Here is a 26168-nt window from a genome sequence, read left to right as displayed (position 1 = left end):
GCTGCAGGAGGATCCGCCCGCCCCGCTGGGATGGGGGGGCCGGGGCCCGGCCGTCGTGTGGGGGGGAGGGGCGGACCCCGGGCCCGGCCCAGGGGGGGCGGAGCCTGGTGCAGAGCCCGAGGCCCGGCGAGGGGGCGGAGCCTGGGGCCCGGCGGGTGGGGGGCGGTGTATTAAATCACTCCCCATAGCAATGTGCTACTCCCGGGCACTGCGCATGCCCAGTAACAGCCGCTGAAGCCGCTGCCCTTCCCCCTGCCCGGACCAGCCGTAACGTTCCGCCGGGCGCTGGGGGCGGGGCTGGAGCGGGGCGGGGGAGTAACAGGGAGCGTGGGGGGGGCGGGCGCTGAGCAGGAAATTGATGGGCGGGGGGGGTCAGGCAGCTGGAGGCAGGGTTCCGAGGGGGCTAAATGGCACAATCCGGGCTGGGGGGAGGAGCAGGAGTTGAGCTCAGGGGGAGGCGCTGGCAGAGCCCCCCCCTTTGGTGTGAGGGCGGAGGTGTCGGGGCGGGGAGGAGAAGCCGGAGTTGCAGGGAGGGGGAGGTCACTGGGGTGGGGGGTTAGAACTGTCTCTGGGCAGCCAGGACATTCCCGGGGTGGGGGGGAGGTGAGTTAACTGGATCCTGTCCCTGTTTTTGCCACTTCCTCCCACACACACATTCTCTCAAGATTTCCCCTTTTCTCTCTCATTATCACACGTGGCTATAAAATCCAGGGAGATTCTCCTCCCCCCCCCCAATGATCAGCTCTCTAATTGCCTCTGATTTTCCCTTTTCTCTCCATACTTCTCAAATGTCAATTTAAAATCTCTCCGATGGGGGGTGGATTTTCCCACCCATTTTACCTGCAGCGATTTGCCCTTGTTTAGGTGGGAAATTGTTGCCCTGGGTCATTCCCCAGAACATGGCTCCCACTGGAGTGGGGATGGGATGGGATGAGGTGCCCGTTCTCTGCCAGGGCAGGGAAGGGAGGAGCACATCCCCCATGGAGACTGCCCAGACCCCATTTCCCAATCCCCCTGCTGCCCCCTTCCATTGTCCAGGGAGCCTTCCAGCTCCCGCCCCCCCCCCTTAAATCAGCTCCTCAAAGGGCTCTGAGCTGCTCACGTGAATGGTTGCCCCGGGGCCGGGGGGGACCATCACATTCTGTTTATGTATTGGACAGTCATATAAAATCCAGTCCAACAGTCCCCCTTTTCCACTAGTTATTTAATAGCAACATCAAATCCCCTCCGATCTTGGTGGTTTTCTCTCATGTTATCAAATGTCGTTTGTGACAGGTTCTCTCTGCGTGTCTCAAAGATTGATATAAAATACCCCAAACATTTGCCCCACTTCTCTCTAGTTGTTTTATTTCTAATTGAATATGATGGGTTGTTTCCCAATGTGCTAAGATGCAGCCGCCTCTGGGGTGGATCCATGGTGGCCATTATTTGCTAGTGACAGCCCGTGGACCTTTCTTGCCCTCCAGGCCTTCCATTCTCCTGTTAAAGAAGCACTCCCCAGGCTCCCTCTGCCTGTGTGCCTGGCCAGCAGGAGGTGGTGGTAACTTTCTAGCCACTTCTCACACTCTGTGAGGTAACACTTGCAGGGGCAGGGAAGGTGTCTGTGTGGGGAGATTGCAGCTGAAGGGGCATTGTGGTAGGGGGAGGCCTCTGGGTGGCTGGGCAGGGGGTACCCTAGTCAGGTTGGTGGGTTGTGGAGGTTTGGGGTTTTCGGGGGTGGTGGTTCTGATGTGCCCATCCCTGAGGCTATGGGTCCTGGAGGTGGGTATCGCTGGGGGCCTGGTGGCTGCAGAACAGTGGGGGTGGGTGTCTCTTGGGGAGGCGGGACAGAGGGTTAGAGGGAGCCTGGTTCTGTGCCAGGGGCTCTGTCTGTGCTTCCCCTGCTGGTTCCTGGTTTTGTTGCCATGCCCAGTGCACAGAGCTGGGGGAGAGGATCCCTGGCACTAGGTGAGGGCATGCCAGGGAAGCAGAGTGATGGGTCACACTGTAAAGCATCAGGGGGTCACACTGGGCAGAGGAGGGGGTCCCAGGCAAATGTCAGGGTAGATCGTTCTGGAGGGTGGGGAAGTTCCTAGGCAGGCAGTGAGGGACTGAGTTCCCAGTGGGGGGGTCCCTTGAGGGGGTCCCTGGCTGCTGGGGGCTCTTGGTGGGGGGAACCCTTTGGGATTCCCAACCTGGCAATCATGGTGTGGTGGGGGTTCTCTGGCCGGTGGGGCTTTGAGGGGTATCTGGAGTCCCTGGCCAGGGACTCTGGGGGCTGCGTCCCAGGGAATATCTGATGGGATCCTGGCTGGGGGGTGTCTGGGGCCCCTGGCTGGTGGGTCTGGGCTCTGGGTACTAGGGGGTGTCTGGGGGCTGCTGCTAACCATGATCCTTCTCTCTGGTCAACTTGTGCCAGAGTCCTGACTCCAAGTCACCAGGTCACCAAGTCCATTCCCCAGTCACGTGCCCTGTCACTGGGATAACTTTCTGTCCACGTAGCAAACACTGTTAGTGTGAAATCACAGATTTTGCTTTTCTTCTCTTTTGAAAACTGCAGAAACTTTCGGTTCCATTTGGAAAATTTGTGCCCCCAGTCCTTGTCCTAGATCTGCGGGGGTGAGGGAGGTGGGAAGGGAGTCAGCACTGCCACACGATGGTCTCTTCCACAGCGTTCTGGACTCATTCTTTCTGTAATCTGGTGTCATTGAGACCATTGTTAATCCAGAGTCACTGTATGGAAAGACAAGGAGTGATTCCAGATGGACAGTGGGTCAAATGAGATCAGCCATTCTCCCTGTGAGGAGGGGCTCCCATTAGCTGCTCTCCCCAGAGAGCTAAAGGAGGGAAGCTGCTCAAACGCGCTGTCCCTCTCTGCTCAGGATATTGGGGTTCAGCTTCCTGGGTCAGAGACTGCAGCCTCCATTGTGATCTGGGAGACCAGGCTTGGCAGCTGCTGCTCCCCCAGTGGGGCTCTGTGCTGGGAAGTGACCTTAATTAAAGCTTCTTCTCTGCCCAGCCCAGGGGATGACTTTCTGCAGCTGGTCCTAGCCCCCTAGGGCAGCCCTGGGCCCTGTTACTACTAAATTCTGAGCCAGAGTCTCCAGGTAACTGAAAGACCTCAGGGAATGTCCTAGGGTCTGGCAAGAAAGTGACTGCACAAACAACCCCACCTCATTTCTCCTCCCATTAGTGGTTGAGAGGAGGAAATCCAGCCATGGGAGAGCAAAGCCCCCAGGAATGGGACTGTCCCAGCCAGAGGGACAGGGAGAGAGGACAGGGGAAGGAGAGACTGAAAGGGGCAGTGGGAGAAATGAATGTGGGGGAGAGATTTCCAGCTCTCTAGTCCACCCAGACACATGTATTGCTGCATCCCTGGGCAGAACCACTTTCCAGTGAACAAAACAAGGATCAGACAGAGCAAAAGCCAGTTCCTGACTCCATATTCCCCCTGCTGGGGTGTGGCTGCCGTGGGGTCAGTGTCTGAGGGAATCCCCCACAGTGACTCCTTTGGTTCTGCTCTTTTCTAGCCTTGTGTTCAGAGAAGAGATGAGGGAAGGGAGAAGGGAGGTTAAAAATGTGTCTGTGGACTTAGCCTGGCAGGAGGGGCCAGGTCTAAATTGTAATAAACAGATTGAGCATTTCCCAGCATGACAGAATCTAGGGTGTCTGCCTGCAGGGAAAGGGCCTGGGGGAATTATGATGTGAAATTAACTAAAACCGGTTCTGAAACGCCCACAACTGCCCTTCTCCCCCAGACAGGCTGCAGAATGACGTCCATGTTTTGCTCCAGCTCATCCCAGCCTGGCGTGGGACAGGGAAGAGAAATGGCTGCAGTGGAGTCAGTCCAGGTAGAGATTATCGGGGGGTTGCTGGTGGGTTCCTACTGGAGGAAAGGGAGAGCAAATACACCAGAGGTGGGAAGGTTTGCAGAGTCTGGTTTGGAGGTTGGAGCGGGGCAGGAAATTCACAGCGTGGGGAAAGGAGGAGGCCAGGGTGTGGCAAACCTGCTGGGAGTTATTTAATAAGTGGCCTAGATTCTAGGAACAGACCCAGGAGGTTTGGAGGTGGAAATGCCCTAATTTGTGAAGAAAGAAAATAGCCCACCTACATGGAGCTAGTCAAACTGACCAGACTCCTAGTGCTGGAGCCTGACCTCACTAACCAGCAGCTGCTGTGAGATATGAAGGGGGCACCCATGAGTCAGGCTTATTGGAGCTGCCTCTCCCTTCATATCCCGCTCCTCACAATGAGGAGGGTGTTGGGCGTTCTACCAGCGAGCTCTCCCTGGACCCTGCTGGGGGTTCCATCTCCTGTATCAGTCAGTGGCTAATAGTGGGGTGATGGATCTGCTGGGAGAGACAAGGGGCTCTCTCTTCATCCCCTCACCCTGGTATTTGCTGGATACTCTGAGCAAGGTCGAGGTGGGACTCTCCTGACTACGATCCACCCAGAGCTTCCATTTGATTCACTCCTCTCTGCCACAAATAGTGGGGCTGTGAGTGGGGCAGCAAGTCCTTAGTGTTGGACTCTTGCTCTTTCAGGGGCCGGTGACCTTTGAGGAGGTGGCTGTGTATTTCACCAGGGAAGAGTGGGCTCTGCTGGACCCCGCTCAGAGAGCCCTCTACTGGGATGTCATGCAGGAGAACTATGAGACGGTGGTCTTGCTGGGTAAGGGTTCCTGTCCCTTCTGTTCTTGGAAGGGGAAATGAAGAGTGAAGGTTCATGCCACCCGCACAATGCCATCTGTACCCTGTCCTGTTTCAGCATCACCCCAATAGGCCAGTGACACACATACTACCGGAGACCCTCCTCTGCTGCAGAACACTTTGGGAACAGAGCACAGGAGCCGTATTGCACAGTGTCAAATATCTCCTGTTTGCTGAAGTGAAACTGGGGGTTAGGTCTGGCATAACTGTCCCATACCCCTAATCATTTTTGTTGCCCATTTCTGAACCTTTTCCAATTCCAATATATCTATTTTTGAGATGGGGTGACAACATCTGCATGCAGTATTCAAGATGTGGGTGTATCATGGATTTATTTGCTGTTTTTACAAATATGATCTATGAGATATTGTCATATCTATCCCTTTCTTAATTATTTCCTACATTGTTCACTTTTTTTCACTGCTGCTGCACATTGAGTGGATGTTTTCAGAGAACTATCCACAGTGACTCCAAGATCCATCTCTTGAGTGGAAACAACTAATTTAGACCCCATCATTTTGTATGTATAGTTGGGATTGTGTTTTCCAATGGGCTGCACTATGTGCTATCCTGTCATCTAGCACTGCTGAGATCCTGGATTCAGTAATATCCCTGCCCTTCCTGTTCCCTTTCTCCACCGAACCCCGCCAGCCCATGCTTCCTGTTCCCAGCTTCCCCAGGATTCTCACACTGTCTCTGAACCTCTCTGTCAGCAAGAAGCAGTGCCAGGGACACTTGCCCTCTGTCTGAGTCTTCGATTTCTGGGACATGGATTTACTTTCTCTGTGTTGTAAGAGGCTCTGTCATAGTGAGTGTCTGTGACGTTACCCTGAGTACAATCTGGACTGTTAAATAGCTGTGTCCCCTCAGTTCTCCGGCCTGGGGTGCCTTTTCCACTGTTTTCCCGCGAGAACAGCCCCTCTTGGCCACTTAACACACAGTCTCCAGCATGTAACTCACTCCCAGCTACACAGTATTGAGTGCTGCTAGACAGCCACTCATGAATTACACCTCAGGAGAAAACCAGCAAATTCTCAAGTGCCCAACTTTCCCCCAGAAATGTGCATCTTGCACTGTCCAGCACGCTACTGAACGACGCAAGCTCATATGAAGTCTGTCATTTCATCATTGGAAAATGACATGCACCAGCTTGTTATCCCAAACAGAGTTTCCAACACACTTCAATCCACACATACTGGTTAGATGAACAATAAACCAAGATTGTTAACTACCAAAAACTAAAACTAGGCCCAGTCCATGAAAGGGGCACTCCCAGGAGAGACTGTATAAAGGCTGGAACATGAAACACCTTTGTAAACCTGAGACAGCTGCCTTGGGGACAATGACAGGGAGAATCCCCCAAAGTGACTCCTTTGTTTCTGCTCTTCTCTGGCCTCCGATTGTTCCTTCCAACGTGGAGTACTTTGCACTTGTCTCTACTGAATTTCATCCTATTTACTTCAGATCATTTCTCCCGTTTGTCCAGATCATTTTGAATTTTAATCCAATCCTCCAAAGCACTTACAACCCCTCCCATCTTGGTGTTGTCCGCAAACTTGATACGTGTAAGAGAGAGACTGTTACTGGGAGGGTTTCCCCATGTGTCAGAGGGTTACACCCTGGTGGGAGGGGGCTAGGCCTGTACTGGAATAAGGTCACTCTGTGCTTCACAGTGTGCCAGAACCTAGAATATGCATTAGCAGGGGAAAAGCTGGGGGGAATCGGCTTGTGGAATGGACAAAAGCCTAGTCTGAATTCTCACACCTTGCCCTTTTCACCCCGGCAGGCCAGAGAATAACATCCATGTTTCGCTGCAGATCATCTCGTCCTCCCAGGGGCAAGGAAATGGCTGCAATGGAGCTGGCTCAGGTAAGAGATTATCAGGGAGGTGGTGGTGGGCTCTGCTTGGAGGTTGAGGAGCAGTAAATGCATAAGAGGGTGGGAATTGCTAGAGGTGGTGGGAAGCAGGAAATATCTCGGGTGGAGAAAGGGAGGGGACAGCATGTGACAAACCTGCTGAGACTTGTGTAGTGTAGGGCATGATGGGTTGTCACCCCCAGGCGGCAGTTTGTGGAGCTTCTGGGAACTGCTGTGTCCTCTAACCCTCACGCTGGGCTGGCCCTTCTCACACTGCTTTGCTGGAGATTTTGCCACCCTCTCCAGGGCCTGTTATCACCCAACACAACAGCAGGTGGCGCCATGCTGCCAACTAAGCTACCTGAGTGCTCTACCTAAGCCACTCAAGGACAGATAGAAGACAAGAGCCAATTTCCCACTCCCCCACCTTGCACACTTGCTGTAGTATAAATCCAGAATTATACCATCTTATAGTGCACGGGGATCTCTATAATGCAAGCTCATTAATATAGTTCCCCTTCCCCTCGATATGGGACAGATGTGCACAACAAGCTGAGATTTTCCCCAGACACTTCACTCAAAATACGCTGGTTAAGATAAAGCATCAAACAAGTTTATTAACTGCAGAAAGATAGATTAAGTGATTACAAGTGATAACAAACAGATCAAAGCAGATTATTTAGCAAATAACCAAAACTCAGACTAAGCCTAACATACTAGATGGATAGAATTTGAATTAGCAATTTCTCACCCTGACTGATGGTACAAGCAGTCCCCCAAGTTTCCATACACAAGCTAGAAATCTCTTGATCCTGGGAGCAGCACTTCCCCCACATCCGTTTTTGTTTCTCAGGTGTTTCCAGGAGTTCTCTTGTGTGGGGAATGAGGCCAAGAGATGATGTCACACCCCACCTTATGTAGCTTTTCCATATGGTGGGAACCTTTTGTTCCAAACTCAGTTCCTAGTCCAGTTTGTGGAAAAATACAGGTACTAAAATGGAGTTTAGTGTCATGTGGTCTGGTCACAGGCCCTGCTGAGTCATAGTAGCCATGACTCCTAGGCTGGCTGAAACATTCACAGGAAGGCTAAGTTCTTCCACAGTCCATTGTCTTTGTTGAGCCATCAGCGCTGTCTGGCTTCTTCATTGTTGTACCTGAAAGGCTCGTTGTGGGTGTTACCCAGAGTAAACACATTTGAAATACAGATACAGAGTCAATATCCATAACTTCAGATACGAACATGATATGTGCACACAAATAGGATAATCATATTCAGCAAATCAGAACTTTTCCAGTGACACCACACATGATGCATCTTGTACAAAATAGATCATAATTATGTCCTAATCATATTATAATCATACCACTATGATGAATATGGGGGTGTAGTGTCAGATAGGTCCTAATTTCAAGGCACAGGAGTTGGGAATGGAACTTCCCCTCTTTGTGGAACAGGAAATAACCCTCCAGCCAGGGCTGGGACAACTTCCCAGACTCCCAGTGATGGAGCCTGAATCTCCTGGCATTTCATTAATTACCACCAACCCCAATCTTTGTGGCAACTGTAAACTTTATCAGTGATGATTTTGTACTCTCTTCTAAGTCATGGATAAGAATGTTAAATAGCACAGGGCCAAGAACCAATCCCTGCAGGAACCTGCTAGAAAGAAATCCACTCGACCATGGTTCCCCATTTACTATCAGAGTTTTTAATCTATTTAATGTATGCCATGTTTATTTTGTATCATTCTAGTTTTTTTAGTAAAAATATTGTGGTGATCAAGTCATGTCCCTTACAGAAGTTTAGGTATATTACATCAATACTATTTGTGGCAACTAAACTTTTGGTCTCATCCAATAAGGATATCTCGTTAGTTTGATAGGCTCTATTTTCTCTAAACCTTTGTTAATGGGCACTATAATTCTGACCTTCTAACTTCTATTCTTTACTATTGACTTCCCCTTTCTTCCATATATTTTATTTGGAGAGTGCTGGGATTCCTACCAGGGAGCCACTAACAGGGTCCAGAGACAGCCCCATCTCCTATATTTAGCTCTGGCTAGTAGCTATGTGATAAATGTGAAGACCCTGCTTCTATCTGTCAGCTGGGAGACACAAAGGTTCTCTCTTTGTACCCTCTGATGCCTCCTGGCTGCTGTAAGCAAGGTGGGGTGGGACTCTGTTAACATGTGCCTTCCGGAGCTTCCATTTCCTTGGTGCTGCTGTTGCGTGACTAGTGGGGTTGTGAGTGGGTCAGCAGGTACTGAGTGTTGGACTCTTGCTCTTTCAGGGGCCGGTGACCTTCGATGAGGTGGCTGTGTATTTCTCCAGGGAAGAGGGGACTCTGCTGGACCCCACTCAGAGAGCCCTCTACAGGGATGTCATGCAGGAGAACTTTGAGACGATGGTCTTGCTGGGTCAGGATTCCTGTCCCTTCTGTTCTTGGAAGGGGAAATGAAGAGTGAAGGTTCATGCCACCCCCACAATGCCATCTGTACCCTGTCCTGTTTCAGCATCACCCCAATAGGCCAGTGACACACATACTACCGGAGACCCTCCTCTGCTGCAGAACACTTTGGGAACAGAGCACAGGAGCAGTATCATACAATGTCAAATATCTCCTCTTTACTCAAGTAAAACTGGGGGTTAGGTCCAGCATAATGAACAGAAGGTTCCTACCCCCAGCCTTCTCTCAAACCCTGAGCCTTCTCTACCCAAACCAGAATGTGCTTGGGGTGTAACAAGCAGGCGGCTGGAATCAGAGCTGCCGGTCCAGGGTTACTTATCATACAGACACTCAGTGCGTCCTTGAACGCTGGCTGGGAGTATCCAGACAGGGGAGCTCCAGCAGCAGAACTCTGAATCTCACCCAGGATTACAGATGACACAACTCCTCACTGATCTAGATTGTACCCTAGCATGTGAAAATGGCCTAGGTTGGTAGTGACATTTCTTGAGACATGGAGAGTCTTGCTCCCATATCACCAGGTGTAATAAAAATAACAGGAAAGGCCAAATATGGAAAACTGATTGTTCAGCTTGCTTTTGACCTGCATCATATTTTGCAATATATTCCAAATAAGGAAATTAACGTGCAACGTATGTGTCATTGTTTGTGGTTTTAAGTTGTAAAAGGCTTGTGTGATTTTTAGCTCGGGGACAGTATTCCAATAGCTGTCGCCCCCTGCGTCCTTGTAACCAAGAAAAGAGCCTCAGGCTGAGCTGATTCAAAATCAGTCCTGTGGTTGTTTTCCACAACAGCCTTAATAGGTCCCTGTGATGGAATGTAAGGCTACGTCTAGACTACCCACCGTATCGGCGGGTTAAAATCGATTGCTCGGGGATAGATATATCGCGTCTCATCTAGACGCCATATATCGATCCCCGAGCGCGCTTATATCGATTCCGGAACTCCACCAACCCCAACCGAGTTGCGGATTCGACAGGGGGAGCCGCGGACATCGATCCCGCGCGGTGAGGATGGGTGAGTAATCCGATCTTAGATATTCTACTTCAGCTACGTTATTCACGTAGCTGAAGTTGCGTATCTAAGATCGATTTCCCCCCGTACTGTAGACCAGCCCTTAATGTCTTCACACCTTCCCCCTGCAGGAGAATGGCTATTGGACCAGCTGTTTGCCTTGCTGTCTCTGAGGAACTGGTCTGTGGGTGTTCCCCAGAACTGAAACTTTTTCAGTAATATCATACTGTAAAATCTCACAATTTTACATACAGTGTTACTACACATTTTAACAGGAGGATAATATTCAGTAGGTTATGTGTTTTCTAATGATACCTCACAAGCCATACTGGGTACAAAATTGATCATAATTTTCTAGAAGAGTGAACACAGGGGTATAGACTGACACAGTGTCTGTGTGTGTGTTCCCAGCAGATATGTGGGTATTTCAATCCCTCATAAGCACAATGTTTGGCATCTTCAAGGACCTGGGGAACTGGTCCTGGGAATTCACTAGTTTAGCAAGTGTGAGACTGCATGAAATTGTGAGACCCTTTGGTATTAATAATAAAATAATATAATCTGATAAAATTGCAATGAATCATGCTAGGTATGCCATGTAAAGTGGCAATGAAAATGTTATGATTTGCCAAGTATGATAATTTTGTTTCTATGTTTCTATCACCCTTGTATTGTGAGTTACAGATATGTAGGGTATATCTGTATTTCCAGACTTGTGCAGTGTTTCTGGGTGACACCCCCAGACATATTGGCATCAACACTGCCTAGCCTGTTTGATGGCCCATTGAGGGTCATCAGCTGTACAATGAGCCCATGGACCAAGGGGATACACCTATTGAGTCAGCAAGACATGCTGGGGTATGCCTGTGTAATGAGACCTCCAAAGCTTTTCCATGCCATGTGCTGTGAAGCTTGTGTTTGGGACACAGGAAGTACAAGCCACATGGCAAAAGGAATATAAAGTGCAGCTGCATCATCTCCATCTTGTCTTCAATCCCCCTTCCTACCTCTGGAGCAACTTCTCTACAAATTGAACCCTGGAACAAAGGACTGAATGACCCATCCAAGCTGTGGATGCGTTCCAGACAGACTTTCAAGCCAGCAACTCACCAATACTGCTAAGAACCTGATATATCCATTTTGGAATGTATCTGACTGCTTTTCCATTTAACTTCTTTCTGTCTTTCTTTCGTTTAAACCTTTAGTTTAGATGCTAAAGAATAGTCTGGAAGGATGGAATTTAACTTCATTCTTTCATTCGTTCTTTCTTCTAAACATTTAGTTTAACTGCTAAAGGATTGGCTGTCAGCATGGTATTTTGGATGAGATCCAAACCTATAGTGACTGGGTAATGTGGCTAACCTTCCACCCACCCACTTCCTGGATCCAATTAGGATCACTCTCCTGCTGCCCTCTGGCCATGCTGTATCACAGTGAGCAGAGTTTTTAAATAACTCTCACTGTACGGAACCTAGTTGCTGATTAGGAGTCAGAAAACTGTCATGCAATAAAGGGGGCCATGTGATTTCTTTTTTCAGAGTCTCGTTAACCAGTGTGTGGGATCAGAAGCACAGTTTGTGACTGGTCAGTGAGTTTAACTTCAGTATTAACCACCAGTTTGGGGAGCATCTGCTCTCCCTTTTTCAGCCTGCTCTGACCTTGGCATTTTCAGTGAGGACTGCCCCAGGCACACCAGGTCACACTAAGCACTGAAGATAAATTAATAGAATGTTTTTAATGATTAAGTTTTATGAAATCAACTGAACTCCTTTGTTTTCTTTCATCTGAGCAGGGTTTCTGGTTTTCCAACGTGCTGTGATCTCCCAGCTGGAACAAGGGGAAGAGCCATGGCTCCCAGAGCTGCAGGGTTCAGAGGAAAGAGAGATCCTGAGATCTCCCCGCACAGATGAGGAAACATTAAACCAACTCAGAATCTGTAAGTGCCTGAAGGAAACATCTGGGATGCCCTACAAAGGTCTTGGGAAGTCTCTCAGTTCATTATTGTCCATAGCAGGGGTCGCATCGGCAGGGTAAATATAGCTCAAGGCTTCCTATAGATCCTAGCAGACACCGGGCAGTAGCTTTCTCCCTTCCCCCTGCGAAGTTGGATGGGATGTGAAGGCTGAATTGATCCCCTCCTCTCTCCTGTTGGGGGGAGCTGATTTCCTGATTTTTATTTGACCTCTCTCCAGCACTTGTTTTGGTTTGGCCTTCCCCTTTCCATCCCTGTTTGAGGTTTCTGTCTCTATCACAGCAGGTGATGCAATGACGTGTGAGAAAGAGGAGCAGAATTCTCAGCAGGGAAATGTTGAGCAAGTGGATAAACACAGAGCATTATCGCAAAGAATGAAAAGGAATGTGTCCAGCAGTCACGAGCAGGGAAGATCCTGTGAGGTTCAGCACAGACCAGAAAAAGAGCAGGGAAACCAGCCAGGGGAGAAAATGGATAAATTTATTTCCTGTCAGGGAACTCAGAAGGGCCTTAAGGAAACCAGAATACAGCAGGAAATCTGCAGGGAAAAGCAAAAAAATACATGCGCTGAGTGTGGGAAAAACTTCACTTACAGATCACGCCTTTCTCAACATCAGAGAATCCACACAGGGGAGAGGCCCTATGAATGCCGTGAGTGTGGAAAACTCTTCACTCAAAGATCAGCCCTTATTAGGCATCAGAGAATCCACACAGGAGACAGGCCCTACGAATGCCGTGAGTGTGGGAAAACCTTCAAATGCAGCTCACACTTTATTAGGCATCAGAGAATCCACGGAGGGGGGGAGGAGACCCGACACACAGGCCCTGCGAATGCTGCGAGTGTGGGAAAACCTTCAATCGCAGCTCAAACCTTATTACCCATCAGAGAATCCACACAAGCGAAAGGCCCAGCGAATGCCGTCAGCCTGCCTGCACAACTCGTAAAGCGGCGAGGGCCAATTACTCTAAAGAAAACAGCTAAGGGCGGAAACCCCCCGGCCCTGCGGAACCACCCCCACCTCAGGACTTCCCGGCCCGGTGGAAACACCCCGCCCAGCCCTGCAGAAACAAACCCTCCTTCCCCAGCACCGCCCCACCAAAACAGCTATGGGTCAAAAAGGAAGGTTGGGGGTGGGGTGGTGATACTTGATTTTAAATCAACCAGGGGCTCCCAGCTGAAGAGGTGCCTGGGAGCCCTCAGAGTCAAATTAAAGGGCCTGGGGCTCGGTGGCTGGGGGAATCCAGAGCTTTGTGGGGCTGGGGCAGCGATTTAAAGGGCCCAGAGCTGTTGCTGAGAGGAGCCTAAGCCCTTGAAATCCCAGCCCCACTCCATCCGCTTTAGCTGTGGCCGGGATTGAAAGGGCTCTGGGCTGCCTGCAGCCGCAGGGATCTCTAAGCCCTTTAAATCTCAGCCGCTGCCGGTATTCAAAGGGCTCTGGGCTGCCCGTGGTGGCAGAGAAGTGATTGAGGATGTCACCCTAAACCAGTGGTCCCCAAACATTTCACACTGTGCCCTCTTATCCATGGCTGTGGCCCCTCAGAAGCCACAGTCGAGAACTGGGGCTGGGAGTGGGGCTGTTGCTTGCTGGGGAGAGGGGTGTGGACAGTGGTAAAGGGGTCGACGCCGGGCTGGGAGCCAGAGTCTCAGGCTGAGGGTGGGGTTGGGGAAGAGCTGGGACAGAGTGCTGCTGAGTAGTGCTCCCTCCCTGCCCTCCATAGGGGCTGGCTCAGGCCCTGAGGTGCCTACCCCTCCATCAGGACGCAATAGGTATGTTCTGCTGCCCTTCACTCATACAGGAAGGAGAATAATATTTCATTCCACTCAATCCTAAAGTGATTTGTAATCCACCACCATCCCAAACTGGTCATTTTGGGAAAGCGACCCCATCATGCTGCATACCTAGGCAGAGTAGGTGTGTCTATGCAAACAGGGTCTGTTCCTGAAGTCTTTCCCCCAGTTCCTCACTAGATGTGAGTGGGGAGCTCATTCAGCCCCTGCTTACGCTTAGTATTTAAAAACTCCATCATATCCCTATCTCTGCTGGCCTTAAATTTCTCTTCCTGTCTATTTCCTGACAGCTCAGGTGAGGTGACCGAGTGGTTAAGGTGATGAACTGCTAATCCATTGTGCTCTGCACGCATGGCTTTGAATCCCATCCTCATTGGAGGCATTTGGTCTTCACCCCTCCTTTATAGACAACCATCTCCCCCTTTGGTACAATAACAGCTCTAGCAATGTTGCTTCCTACAAACAAAAACCTTCTGAGAAATTCAGACCCCCCATTGCTGTAAATAAAATGTCTAAATCCCACATTTCTAAAATGTTTTTTTCTAGTCCTGTATTTCTTAGCTTTTCTCTCAAAAGGTAACATCCTCATAATCTCCCCCAAACACCCTGGGACCTGCCCAAATTCTTAAAATACTCCCATCCTGAGCAAGGCCTCAACAGTGAACCAGAGCTAGTGTCTAGGCCAAGCTGTTCTGAAGGAGGCAGCTCAAACATTTTCTCTCTGCTTCCCTTGGCAAAGTCTGACTGGGAAAAGAAAATCCCCCAAACTGAAAATTTTCTGCTGAAAAACCAATACTAGTCTGTTTGGGGACTTTGGTTTGAATGCATTATTATTATTCTCTTCTGATTTCTGAATCAGTTTTGTCATCCAGGTGTGTTTCCAGCTGTTGAGTTGTGGGGAGAGAGGCCAAGTCATGATGTCTCTACCCCTCTTTCATAGTTCCTTCCAACTTTCTAGAAAGCTCCTTTGCTAGGATGTGAGTCAAGCAGTGCCCAGTGTTGCTGTGTTATCTCGGAGAAGTCTGCATTGTACACGGTTCCTGGGATAGTCCTTGGGAGTGTGGATCCCTTTCATGGGCCAGCAGCGAGTCTGGTTCCTCCATTGTCACACCTGAAAGGCTGGTGGTGGGCATTTCCCAACCTCATAACATATCTCAGTAACACACACAGAGCAAACTTCATAACTTCCCAGCCAATGCTACACACACAGACCAACACAATATTAATGTTCAACAGATCAAGACTTTTGAAATGATACCTCACCAGGCAGACTTTGTACAAACCGTATCATCATTATATGAGAGTGGTGAATATGGGGCTTCAAGGTGCTACTCTGAGCACAGCGTGCCACATCTGGGCTGACATTGCAATGGAGATGTACCCGTAGAGTCCATCTCTGCTAGGATAAAGATGGCAGCATGGCTGGCCTGGGTCATCTGACTTGGGCTCATGGAGCTAACGCTGAGGGGCTAAAAACTGTGGTGCAGATATTTGTGTTCACGCTGAAGCCTGGGTTCAGAAACCCTCACCCTCCTGGGGTCTCTGAGGTTGGGCTCAAGCCCATCTGTCTGCACTGTAATGTTATAGTCTTGCAGCCAAACCCCATAACCCCGAGTCAGCTGGCCGGGCTTTGAGACAGGTGCCCTGCGTGTTTTAATCACAGTGTAGACATAACATTAGCATGCATCTACAGTGCAATGAAACACCATGGCTGGCCCATGTCAGATTAATCAGGGTCATGCGGCTTGGTCTGTGAAGTTGCATTATACGTATCTCGGCTCAGGCTCTGTACCCTGCTCTAGGAGCCCAGAAGGTTGGGAGGAAGTTTAGCGAGTGGAAATGGTAAAACCGCAGTGAAGTATTACCCTGGACTCATGGCATTTCTCCATCGGTCTGTCTGCTTTGGGAGAGGGACATAAACATGTCCTGCTGCAGTCGTTATTTCAAAGGGTGGGTTAGGATTTTCATTCTCAAACATGGTGCACAAAGTAGGACTCAATCCTCAGTGTAAATAAACAAGCTACCAACACATCAGGGATTCCAATAACAGCGGCAGGTATTCTCTGGGCACTGAGATTTTTCAAGGAGTTGGTGGCTCCTTTCTTTCCTCTTCCTGGAGTAAACTCAGCTTTTTATTCCATCCTTGATGATTCATGGAATAACAGCAGCAGCCTGAAGAAAGAGGAGAGGGAATATCTCACTGCCAGGGGTGAAGGTGGCCACGTCCCCTCTGTTTGACCATTGCCATTGCAGGAGAGAAGGTTTCAGTGGAATTGAATGCCCTGGCTCAGACAAGTGACACTGGAAGATTTTACTGTTCATGGATCCATGCAAAGGAAATTGTGTCTCTGTGTGAAAATGGGGAGGGAAATGAAACACCCACATGGTGGCATCTAAGGCAGAAGGGACCCCTATAGGATTAGAACAGAATAAATTCTCAAGCAGCATGTTTCTTACTTTGCCCATCTGTCAATTTTGATGATTATCAATGGAAATATTTTGCCATTGGGTTGTGTGTTTACACAGAAATTGACATTTACTAACAAATAAGTAATTCTTCCAAGTCTGCCTAGTCTGCCAGTGCTGAGTTTAGAAGGACAGAGTCACTCTTCCCCGTCCCCATGCCAGGCCTGGGCTCTCCATGCTGCCCACTTTCCGCAATGTTGGGATCCATCCCTGATCTCCCCTCAGACCTCTGCCCCCAACCCCAACTTCTGGGATCCCCTCCCCACACTGTCCAAATGCCCTACTTCTAGGATCCCTCCCCCTTGCCCTTCCTCCCCTCTGAGCAAAAGCTCTGCACTATTCCCACACTGGGAATTGAACCCTAGGCTACCTGGGTGAAAACCAGGAATGCAGATCACTAGACCACATGGGACTGGGATTGTGTTGTTGGTCTACTAAGCCAACCCCTCATGAGAGCAGCAGGACCACCCAGCAGGGGTTGCACACAGGGCTGCATTAACCCTTCAGGTGCTGAGGTTTTCCCTCTGTCCATTCCCAGTGCCTGTGATCAGGAAATAGACATCAGGGCTCCCAGGTGCTGCACAGACCATGACTGAGATCAGGACCCCACGTTGCACTAGGTGCTGTACAATCCCTGGCCAACACTGGGACACCCAGGGGGTTCCCCTCAATTTCCATGAGCCTCTGCTGCCCAACTTCTTCTGACTCCCTCTGGCTCACCCCCCGCCCCCACAAAAAACCCACCTTTCCAAACAGTCCTCCTTTCCCTGCCCCCTAATTTTGCTTTCACACCCTGGGACCATCTCCTCTCTTCGTCCCTCCTCTCCCCCCGAGGTGAGCAGAGATGGAGGCTACTTCAGCCAGCAGAGTCAGCCCCAGCGACCCGCCCGGGGCAGTGTTTGCAGACACAGGGAGGGAGCAGCTGGGAGTGGGGGGTACTGGGAAGAAGGAGGCAGGAGAACAAATCCCAGAGCCTGGGGGAGGGGCTCTGGCACTGCCTGGGGCAGGGCAGCTCCTTGGGGTGGGGCTCTGGCACAGGCAATGGGTGGGGCAGCTCCTGGGGGCGGGGCTCTGGGGGCAGTGGGATGTTAGGTCAGCTGCTTCCCCCTCCCTGCTCCTGCGGGGGCTGAGTGAGTCCCCCCCCAAAGAGCCTCAGGGGTCGGGGTGGGCGGGGGTGCGGGGCCAGCAGCAGCACAGCCCGCCCCGCTTCCCTGGGGCTGCCCCGCACCTCTCGGGCTGATGGCTCTGCCATGGCATCCTCATGAATCGCTGCTCCCTGCCCGCCAGGCTCGGCTTCGGCCACAGCAGCATCGGGTGCCCCAGGGAGCCCAGCTAGGCTGGGGCTGGGGGCAGTGGAAGGTTAGGGGAAGAGGAAGCTCCAGATAGTGGCAGAAGGGGCGGGGGAGGGGAGAGAAGCGGAGCTGGAGTGAGGGAGGAAAAGCCCCGGACTGGACTGGAGCCACGCTGGGGAGGGGAGGGGGGAGGAGAAGCCCTGGGCCCCTGCAGGAGCTGCAGTTGGGGGAGGGAGGGGGAGAAGCACCAAGCTGGGGAAGAGGAGGAGAAGCCACGCTGGGTTGGTGTTATATCCTTGGGGGCAGCCAGTTTAGGAAGAAATCACTTGAGGCCAGACAGCAGACAGTTAACAAAACTACCATTTATTTACAGACACAGAGCTCGCCTAACAGGCTGAAGCTGGCTGGACTATCCCCTAATAATCTAATTCAGTTGCCATAGGAATAAAAGCCATGACAACCAAATACACAACATTTTCCTCCCCCGCTAATAAGAACACCTCCCCTAAATAAAACACACACTAGACTAGAGGCATCAAAGAATCCTGTGGCACCTTATAGACTAACAGACGTTTTGGAGCATAAGCTTTCGTGGGTGAATACCCACTTCATCAGATGCATGTAGTGGAAAGTTCCAGGGGCAGGTATATATATGCAGGCAAGCTAGAGATAATGAGGCAGTTCAATCAGGGAGGATGAGGCCCTGTTCTAGCAGTTGAGGTGTGAAAACCAAGGGAGGAGAAACTGGTTTTGTAATTGGCAAGCCATTCACAGTCTTTGTTTAATCCTGAGCTGATGGTGTCAAATTTGCAGATGAACTGAAGCTCAGCAGTTTCTCTTTGAAGTCTGGTCCTGAAGTTTTTTTGCTGCAGGATGGCCACCTTAAGGTCTGCTATAGTGTGGCCAGGGAGGTTGAAGTGCTCTCCTACAGGTTTTTGTATATTGCCATTCCTAATATCTGATTTGTGTCCGTTCACCCTTTTCCATAGCGACTGTCCAGTTTGGCCTATGTACATAGCAGAGGGGCATTGCTGGCATATGATGGCAGGTGAATGAACCGGTGATGGTGTGGCTGATCTGGTTAGGTCCTGTGATGGTGTCACTGGTGTAGATATGTGGGCAGAGTTGGCATTGAGGTTTGTTGCATGGATTGGTTCCTGAGCTAGAGTTACTATGGAGCAGTGTGCAGTTACTGGTGAGAATATGTTTCAGGTTGGCAGGTTGCCTGTGAGCGAGGACTGGCCTGCCACCCAAGGCCTGTGAAAGTGTGCGATCATTGTCCAGGATGGGTTGTAGATCCCTGATGATGCGTCGGAGAGGTTTTAGCTGGGGACTGTATGTGATGGCCAGTGGAGTCCTGCTGGTTTCTTTCTTGGGTTTGTCTTGCAGTAGGAGGCTGCTGGGTACAGCAGAGAAACTGCTGATCTTCAGTTCATCTGCAAATTTGACACCATCAGCTCAGGATTAAACAAAGACTGTGAATGGCTTGCCAATTACAAAACCAGTTTCTCCTCCCTTGGTTTTACACCTCAACTGCTAGAACAGGGCCTCATCCACCCTGATTGAACTGCCTCATTATCTCTAGCTTGCCTGCATATATATACCTGCCCCTGGAACTTTCCACTACATGCATCTGACGAAGTGGGTATTCACCCACGAAAGCTCATGCTCCAAAACGTCTTTTAGTCTATAAGGTGGCACAGGATTCTTTGCTGCTTTTACAGATCCAGACTAACATGGCTACCCCTCTGATACTAGACTAGAGAAGGAGGGTAGACTGCCTCCATTCCAGGCTAAACCCCGGGGATTATTTTGTCCCATAACTGTGGGTTCACTCTAGCTAAAGATCCAGCCGATGAGGAGGCCTTCTGTCTCTAGGTGGATTACGGCAAACTTCTGGTGTTGTTGCACCCAAAAGTACCATGGGCTTAGGGTCTGCAGCACGAACAGGTGAGGAGGTGGTATCAGCTCATGCTGGGCAAAGGGGTATCTCAGCCGCTGGCAGTAAGGGAGGAGAACAGTCAGGAATAGGTGATTCGTGAGTCAGTGTCTGACCAGAAGAGGTGAAGTCACACCACTCAACTGCAGATGTGTCTGAGGACTGGCATGATCTGGCAACAGCTGATCTACATGTCGCCGCCAGGTAAGATTCTCTGCAGTCCGAACTGTGTAGGAAACAGGTCCTGTTTGAGTGATGATCGTGGCAGGGACCCATTTAGCTCCAGAAGTATAATTCCGAGCCAAAACTGGCTGTCCCAGGCTAAAGGTTCGGTCTTTTGCTCTGGGTGCACGTCTGATGACTTGATGTTGCTGCTGATGTTGCACAATTTGTCAGGGTTCAGAAGGTTTCAGCAGATCAAAGCAAGTGCGCAGCTGTCGTCCCATCATTAGAAAGGCCGGGGATGCCTGGGTGGTAGCATGAGGTGTGTTTCTGTAGGAAAGTAAGAAGGTATCCAGACGCTTTTGAATGGAGTGTTGTCCCCTTGCTGATTTCAAAGCGTGTTTCATTGTCTGCACAAATCTTTCAGCTAATCCATTGGTAGATGGATGATATGGTGCTGACGTGATGTGGTGTATCCCATTTGCCTTCATAAAATTTTGAAACTCCTGAGGGACGAACTGCAGTCCGTTGTCGCTCACAAGTTCTTCTGGGAGACCAAAACGACTAAAGAGTCCCCGTAGTTTTTGGACAGTACTCTGCAGTAGTGGACTGCATTATAGAGGCTTCTGGCCATTTAGAATGGGCATCTACTGCCACCAAGAACATGCTTCCTTCAAGGGGGCCAGCAAAGTCAATGTGAATACGTTGCCACGGGTTTTCAGGCCAGTCTCATGGGTGTAGGGGTGCCCACTGGGGTGCATTCCTCATACCCTGACATGACATACAAGCTTTTGCTTTCTCTTCAATAGCACTGTCCAATCCAGGCCACCAAAAATAGCTTTGTGCAATTTCCTTCATGTGCACTATTCCACAGTGACTGGAATGTAGCTGTTCTAACATCTGTGATCTCAGTGGTGGTGGAATAATAACACGTCTCCCCCACAAGAAACAACCGGATTGGACCGATAACTCCGTCCTCCTGGACATGTAGGTAACAAAGTCGGATGAGACCGGAAAGGTTTGTCGAGATTTTCCATGCATCACCAGGTCCATAACTTGGGACAATACTGGGCCAACGCGAGTTGCCTTCTTTATCTGAGTAGCAGTGATGGGTGTATTCTCTACCTGATCAAAGTAGAAGATTTCCTTTTGGGCACTATCTTGATGTTTGATCGGCAAAGGCAACCTTGAGAGGCCATCTGCATTGCCGTGCAGAGTGGATTTCCGATATTTAATTTTATAAGTGTGTGCTGAAAGTAACAATGCCCAACGTTGCATACAACTAGCAGCTAATGGGGGAATGCCTGTGTAGGGTCCAAAAATTGACGTCAGAGGTCGATGGTCTGTGAGAAGAGTAAACTTTCGCCCAAACAGGTACTGATGAAACTTCCGAATTCCAGAAACAATTCCTAATGCCTCACGTTCGATTTGGGAGTAGTTAGTTTTTGCTTTGCTTAGAGTGCATGAAGCAAAAGCAATAGGTCTCTCTTCTCCAGAAGGCATAATGTGTGACACGACTGCTCCCATTCCATAAGGGGAGGCATCGCAGCCAATTGTAGGGGTAAGGATGGATCAAAGTGCATTAGAACTTCAGAATTTAGCAGTGCATCCTTAGCTTTGTTAAATGCAACATCACAGGCTTCAGTCCACTTCCAGGCCTTGTTCTGCCCCAGGAGCTCATGAAGTGGTTTTAGCAGTGTGGCTAACTGTGAGATGAACTTTCCATAATAGTTCAGTAGTCCTAGAAACGAGTGCAGCTGGCTTACATTTCAAGGTGGGGGAGCCTCTACCATAGCTTTAACTTTTGCAGGGGCCTTATGAAGACCTGCAGAATCAATGATGTGTCCCAAATATTCAACAGAGAGCTTGAAGAATTCACACTTGTCTTTGCGAAGTCGTAGGCCATACTCTTCCAGTCTTTGTAGGGTAGCCTCTAAATTCTTTAAGTGATCCTCTTCATTCCTTCCAGTGACCAGGATATCATCCAGATAGCACTGAACTCCTGACAAGCCACACAAGATCTGGTCCATAGCCCTCTGGAACAGGGCGGGAGCAGACATTATTTTGAAGGGTAGGCGACAGTATCGATAAAGCCCCTTATGAGTCACAATAGTCAACAGATCTTAGGACTTGTAATCGACATGCATCTGTAAATATGCTTGACTCAGATCAATCTTACTGAACTTTTGTCCCCGAGCCAGGCCTGCGAAGAGGTCATCTATGCAGGGAAGAGGGTATTGCTCTGCACACAACACTGGGTTGACAGTGACTTTAAAATCACCGCAAATCCGGAGAGAGCCATCTTTCTTCACTATTGGAATGATAGGAGTGGCCCATGAACTATGGGTAACTGGTGTTAGGACTCCATTGGTGACCAGGCGCTTCAGGTCTGTTTCGACTTTTGGCCTGATGGCATATGGCACAGTACAGGCTTTCAGATATTTTGGTGGACTATCAGGTTTAATGTTCAATGTCACAGTGATTCCCTTCATACTTCCCAAATCATCTCCAAAAACAGCAGCATGTTTCCTTAGTATAGGGGTTAGACTGGTTTCTTCTTTAGTCATCCGGTGCACTTCTGCCCAGGTCAGCTGAATCTGCCCAAGCCAAGACCTACCCATTAAGGCTGGGTAGTTACCTCTCACCACAAACAGTGGCAATTTAGCAGCCTGTCCATTGAGCTCCACCTTAACATCAATAGTGCCCAACATGGGCACAGCTTCTCCCGTATACGTCTTCAGAACAGTTTTTGTTGCCTTAAGCGGAAGAGGCTGTAGCTTTTCTTTATACACAGTTTCGGAGACCAGCGAGACAGCTGCACCGGTGTCCAGTTCCATGCATATAGGTTTGCCATCCAATAACGGGGTTATCCCGAATTCATGTGAGCCCACTGCCAAAGACAAAACATGCAGTGGCACTTCCGCTTGCGATGAGGTGCCACCTTGATCATCCTGGGTCTGCTCTAGGGTATGCAGGGTTCCTCTTTTTGTCGGCCAGACCACAGGCCTCTTGTTCTTTTGTTTACAGGCACACTCAATGTGTCCCTTTTTGCCACAGTGTCGACACACCAGGTCCTTACACCAGCATTCTGATGCCTGGTGACCTGGCTTACCACAGCGGTAACATTCCTGACTCTGCACAGTTTTGTGGGTAGGTTCTTGTGACACTTTTTGCAGCCTAGGGGATGCACCGATGTATTGCGCCTCCCTTGTAGCCAGTTCCATGGATACAGCAATATCAACAGCCTTCTGTAATGTAAGCTGAGCCTCTGTCAGTAGGCACTTCTGTATAGCTTCTCTGTAGAGGCCACACACTAACCTGTCACGCAGGGCATCATTTAACATCTCTTTAAATTCACAGTGTTCTGCTAGCTTTTTTAAAATTGCTACAAATTGTACAACTGTTTCATCTTCTTTTTGGTCTCTTTTGTGAAACCGATATCTTTCAGCAACTACCAGTGGTTTTGGGGAAAAATGGGACCCCAGGATTTCCACCATGTCACTGCAAGATTTAGTCTCAGGCTTAACAGGGTATAGTAAGCTGCGTAACAGGGAGTAGGTTTTAGCTCCTACAACACTTAAGAATATGGGCACCTTCTTCTCTTCTGGAATGTCATTTGCAATAACAAAAAGCTCAAAACACTCAGTATACGCAGGCCACTGCTCTATATTCTCATCAAAAGGTTCCAGTGGCCTGGTCAGAGTAGCCATGATTTTTAGTTTCACTTTCTGTACCTTGACTTCTACTTCCTTGTGTTGCTGGAGCAGCACCGGAATCCCATCCTCGTCGCCACTTGTTATATCCTTGGGGGCAGCCGGTTTAAGAAGAAATCACTTGAGGCCAGACAGCAGACAGCTAACAAAACTACCATTTATTTACAGACACAGAGCTCACCCAATTGGCCGAAGCTGGCTGGGCTAACCCCTAATAATCTAACTCAGTTGCATGGGAACAAAAACCATGACAACCAAATACACAACAGTGGGCACCCTGCTGTGTGGGTGGGATGACGGTAACCCAGACTCAGGGCTGGAACAGGCCCCTGATTGAGGGGGTGGCTGCATGGTTTACAGCGCTCTGATGTCTCAGACAATGTGTCTCTCCCAAAGCCTCAGATCTGCATCCCCAGAAGGCTCCTGTGCTGCCTCCGCTCCTTTCACCTTCTACAGCAAGGAGCAGCAGCAAGGGGCAGGGATGAGCCATAGGCACCAGGTGGGGGGCAGAGGCTTCAGGAGCCCAGAGTGTTTGCCTGTCTGGGCATTTTGGCTGAGACCTCAGGGACACATTGTCAGGCAGAATCCCAGGCATCTGTATGAAAGGAGCATAAGGATGTAAGAGCAGTCAGACTGGGTCAGACTGGGTCCATCTCGCCCAGTGTCCTGTCTTCCCATAGCGGCCAAAGCCAGGTGCCCCAGAGAGAATGAACAGAACAGGTAATCATCAAGTGATCTATCCCCTGTCACCCGCTCCCAGCAAACAGAGACTAGGGACACCTTCCCTGCCCATCCTGGCTCAGAGCATGTCCTCCATGAATCGATTTAGCTCTTTTTCTGAGCCCTGTTATAGTCTTGACCTTCACAACATCCTCTGGCAAGGAGTTCCGCAGGTTGACTGTGCGTTGTGTGAAAAAATACTTCCTTTTGTTTGTTTTAAACGTGCTGCCTATTAATTTCATTTGGTGACCCCAAGTTCTTGTGTTATGAGAAGGAATAAGTAACACTTACTTATTTACTTTCTCCACACCAGCCATGATTTTATAGACCTCTATCATATCCTCCCTTAGTCATCTTTTCTCCAAGCTGAAAAGTCCCAGGCTTATTATTCTCTCCTCAGATGGCAGACACTCCATACCCCTTTCTGAACCTTTTCCAATTCCAATACATCTTTTCTGAGATGGGGTGACCGTATCTGCATGCAGCATTCAAGATGTGGGCGTACCATGGATTTATACAGCGGCAATAAGATTTTCTCTCTTATTTTCTATCCCTTTCCTAATGACTCCCAACATTCTGTTCCCTTTTTGCCGGCCGCTGCACATTGAGTGGATGTTTGCAGAGAACTATCCACAGTGACTCCAAGATCTCTCACTTGAGTGGCAACAGCTATTTGACATCCCATCGTTTTATATGTAGAGTTGGGATTATGTTTGCCAATGTGCATCACTTTGCATTTATCAGCATTGAATTTCATCTGCCATTTTGTTGCCCTTTCACCCAGTTTCGTGAAATCTCTTTTTAGCTCCTCACAGGCTACTTAACTATCCTCAGTAGTTTTGGATCATCTGCAAATTTTGTCACCTCGCTGTTTAGCAGATCATTTATCAATATGTTGACTAGTCCTGGTCCCAGTACAGACACCACTAGTTACCTATTTGCATCCTGAAAACTGACCATTTATTCCTACCCTTTGTTTCCTAGCTTTTAACCAGTTATTGATCCATGTGAGGACCTTCCAGAGGTGAAAGTAAGTCAGTCCAGTCCAGTATGGGATACCGGCAAGAGCGGGTACGCTGTGCCAGCCCGGCCCGACTTCCCCAGGCTGGTGATTTAAAGGGCCCAGGGCTTCCTGCAGTGGCTGGAGCCCCGGGTCCTTTAAATCGTCTCCAAAGCCCCCCTGCTGGAGCCCCGGGGAGCAAATCACTGCCGTGGATGCTGCTCTCTCCTGCGCTACGAACACAGAGCAGGGGCAGCGGGAGCTTCCTTACAGTGGGAGGGGGCACCATTGTCTGAACTGTGGCACTCCCATGACACCCCTTCCTCAAGGACCCACACTCACACCACCCCTCCCCCCGAGGCCACACCCACAGAACGCCTCTTCCCCCCCTAAGACTCCACCCTTCCCCCCACTCCATCACTGGTCCTAACAGCTCGTAAACAGTGGTGGAGCCACAGCCCTCTAACCCCCTGTTCCAGCACCCCTGACACAGAGCTAAGCAGGCAGCAGTGTGTGTGTGTGTGTGTGTGTGTGTGTGTGTGTGTGTGTGTGTGTGTGTGTGTGTGTGTGTGTGTGACAGAGGCTGCTGTGCTGACCTGAGCCAGTGAGGGAAGCAGGGGCTGATGTTGGGGCTGTCTCCCTCCCCCTGCCTCAGGACTGGTTGCTTGCAGCAGCTGTCTGGACTTAGAGACAGTGTGCCCACACACTCACTCTCCCCACACACACACACATACTCTGTACCCCACCAGGCACATTGCAGTTGAAAAGCAGCTGGCAATCTAGTAGGATTCCCATGGAACAATGGGATAGACAAACCTGCATCATGTGATGCTGTACCAGCCATGAGGTCTTGCAAACCCTTCCCAAAACACCTGCAGCCAGTTGCACAGCTACCCACAATGCACTGCTCTCTGTGGCCATCCAAGATTCTAGCCTGGATGTGCTCTGGTGACACAAGGGGCATAGTGTGGATATGCAACAGCTGTTTAATTAAAACACTTTAAAGCCACATTACCCAATAGTGTAGCCACAGCTTGAGAGTGAGACAAGACCCAGCTCCCTTGAAACTAAAGAACCACAACTTCCCC

At 49.8% G+C, this 26168-nt stretch overlaps 1 protein-coding gene and 1 pseudogene across 2 annotated transcripts; both read left to right on the top strand.

Moving 5' to 3' along the window:
• Nucleotides 1–12944, top strand: part of LOC127056236 (zinc finger protein 420-like) — a 73540-nt pseudogene extending 60596 nt beyond the window's left edge.
• Nucleotides 1556–11454, top strand: LOC127056424 (zinc finger protein 560-like). 2 transcript variants are annotated; one of them, XM_050964239.1, is made up of 5 exons: nucleotides 1556–1573; nucleotides 3738–3896; nucleotides 4524–4650; nucleotides 6475–6557; nucleotides 8837–11454. In XM_050964239.1, the coding sequence occupies exons 2-5, from the start codon at nucleotides 3750–3752 to the stop codon at nucleotides 9002–9004; spliced, it is 525 nt and encodes a 174-aa protein (XP_050820196.1). In that variant the 5' UTR covers nucleotides 1556–1573; nucleotides 3738–3749; the 3' UTR covers nucleotides 9005–11454. The 2 variants fall into 2 exon arrangements, with proteins under 2 accessions (XP_050820196.1, XP_050820197.1); XM_050964240.1 differs by lacking the exon at nucleotides 1556–1573 and adding an exon at nucleotides 3003–3086 and having other exon boundaries at nucleotides 3738–3830; nucleotides 8837–11453.
• Nucleotides 12945–26168: the final 13224 nt, after the last annotated feature.

Source organism: Gopherus flavomarginatus, chromosome 8 (assembly GCF_025201925.1).
Source record: "Gopherus flavomarginatus isolate rGopFla2 chromosome 8, rGopFla2.mat.asm, whole genome shotgun sequence".
Classification (NCBI taxonomy): Eukaryota; Metazoa; Chordata; order Testudines; family Testudinidae; genus Gopherus; species Gopherus flavomarginatus.
Note: the sequence above shows the minus strand (reverse complement) of the source record. Positions and strands in the feature narration are given on the sequence as shown.

Coding starts and splice junctions, on each gene's coding strand:
- LOC127056424 (XM_050964239.1), top strand. CDS start 3,750: ATGACGTCCATGTTTTGCTCCAGCTCATCCCAGCCTGGCGTGGGACAG. Junction 4,651..6,474: donor TGAGACGGTGGTCTTGCTGG/GTAAGGGTTCCT, acceptor TCACCCCGGCAG/GCCAGAGAATAACATCCATG. Junction 6,558..8,836: donor CTGCAATGGAGCTGGCTCAG/GTAAGAGATTAT, acceptor TTGCTCTTTCAG/GGGCCGGTGACCTTCGATGA.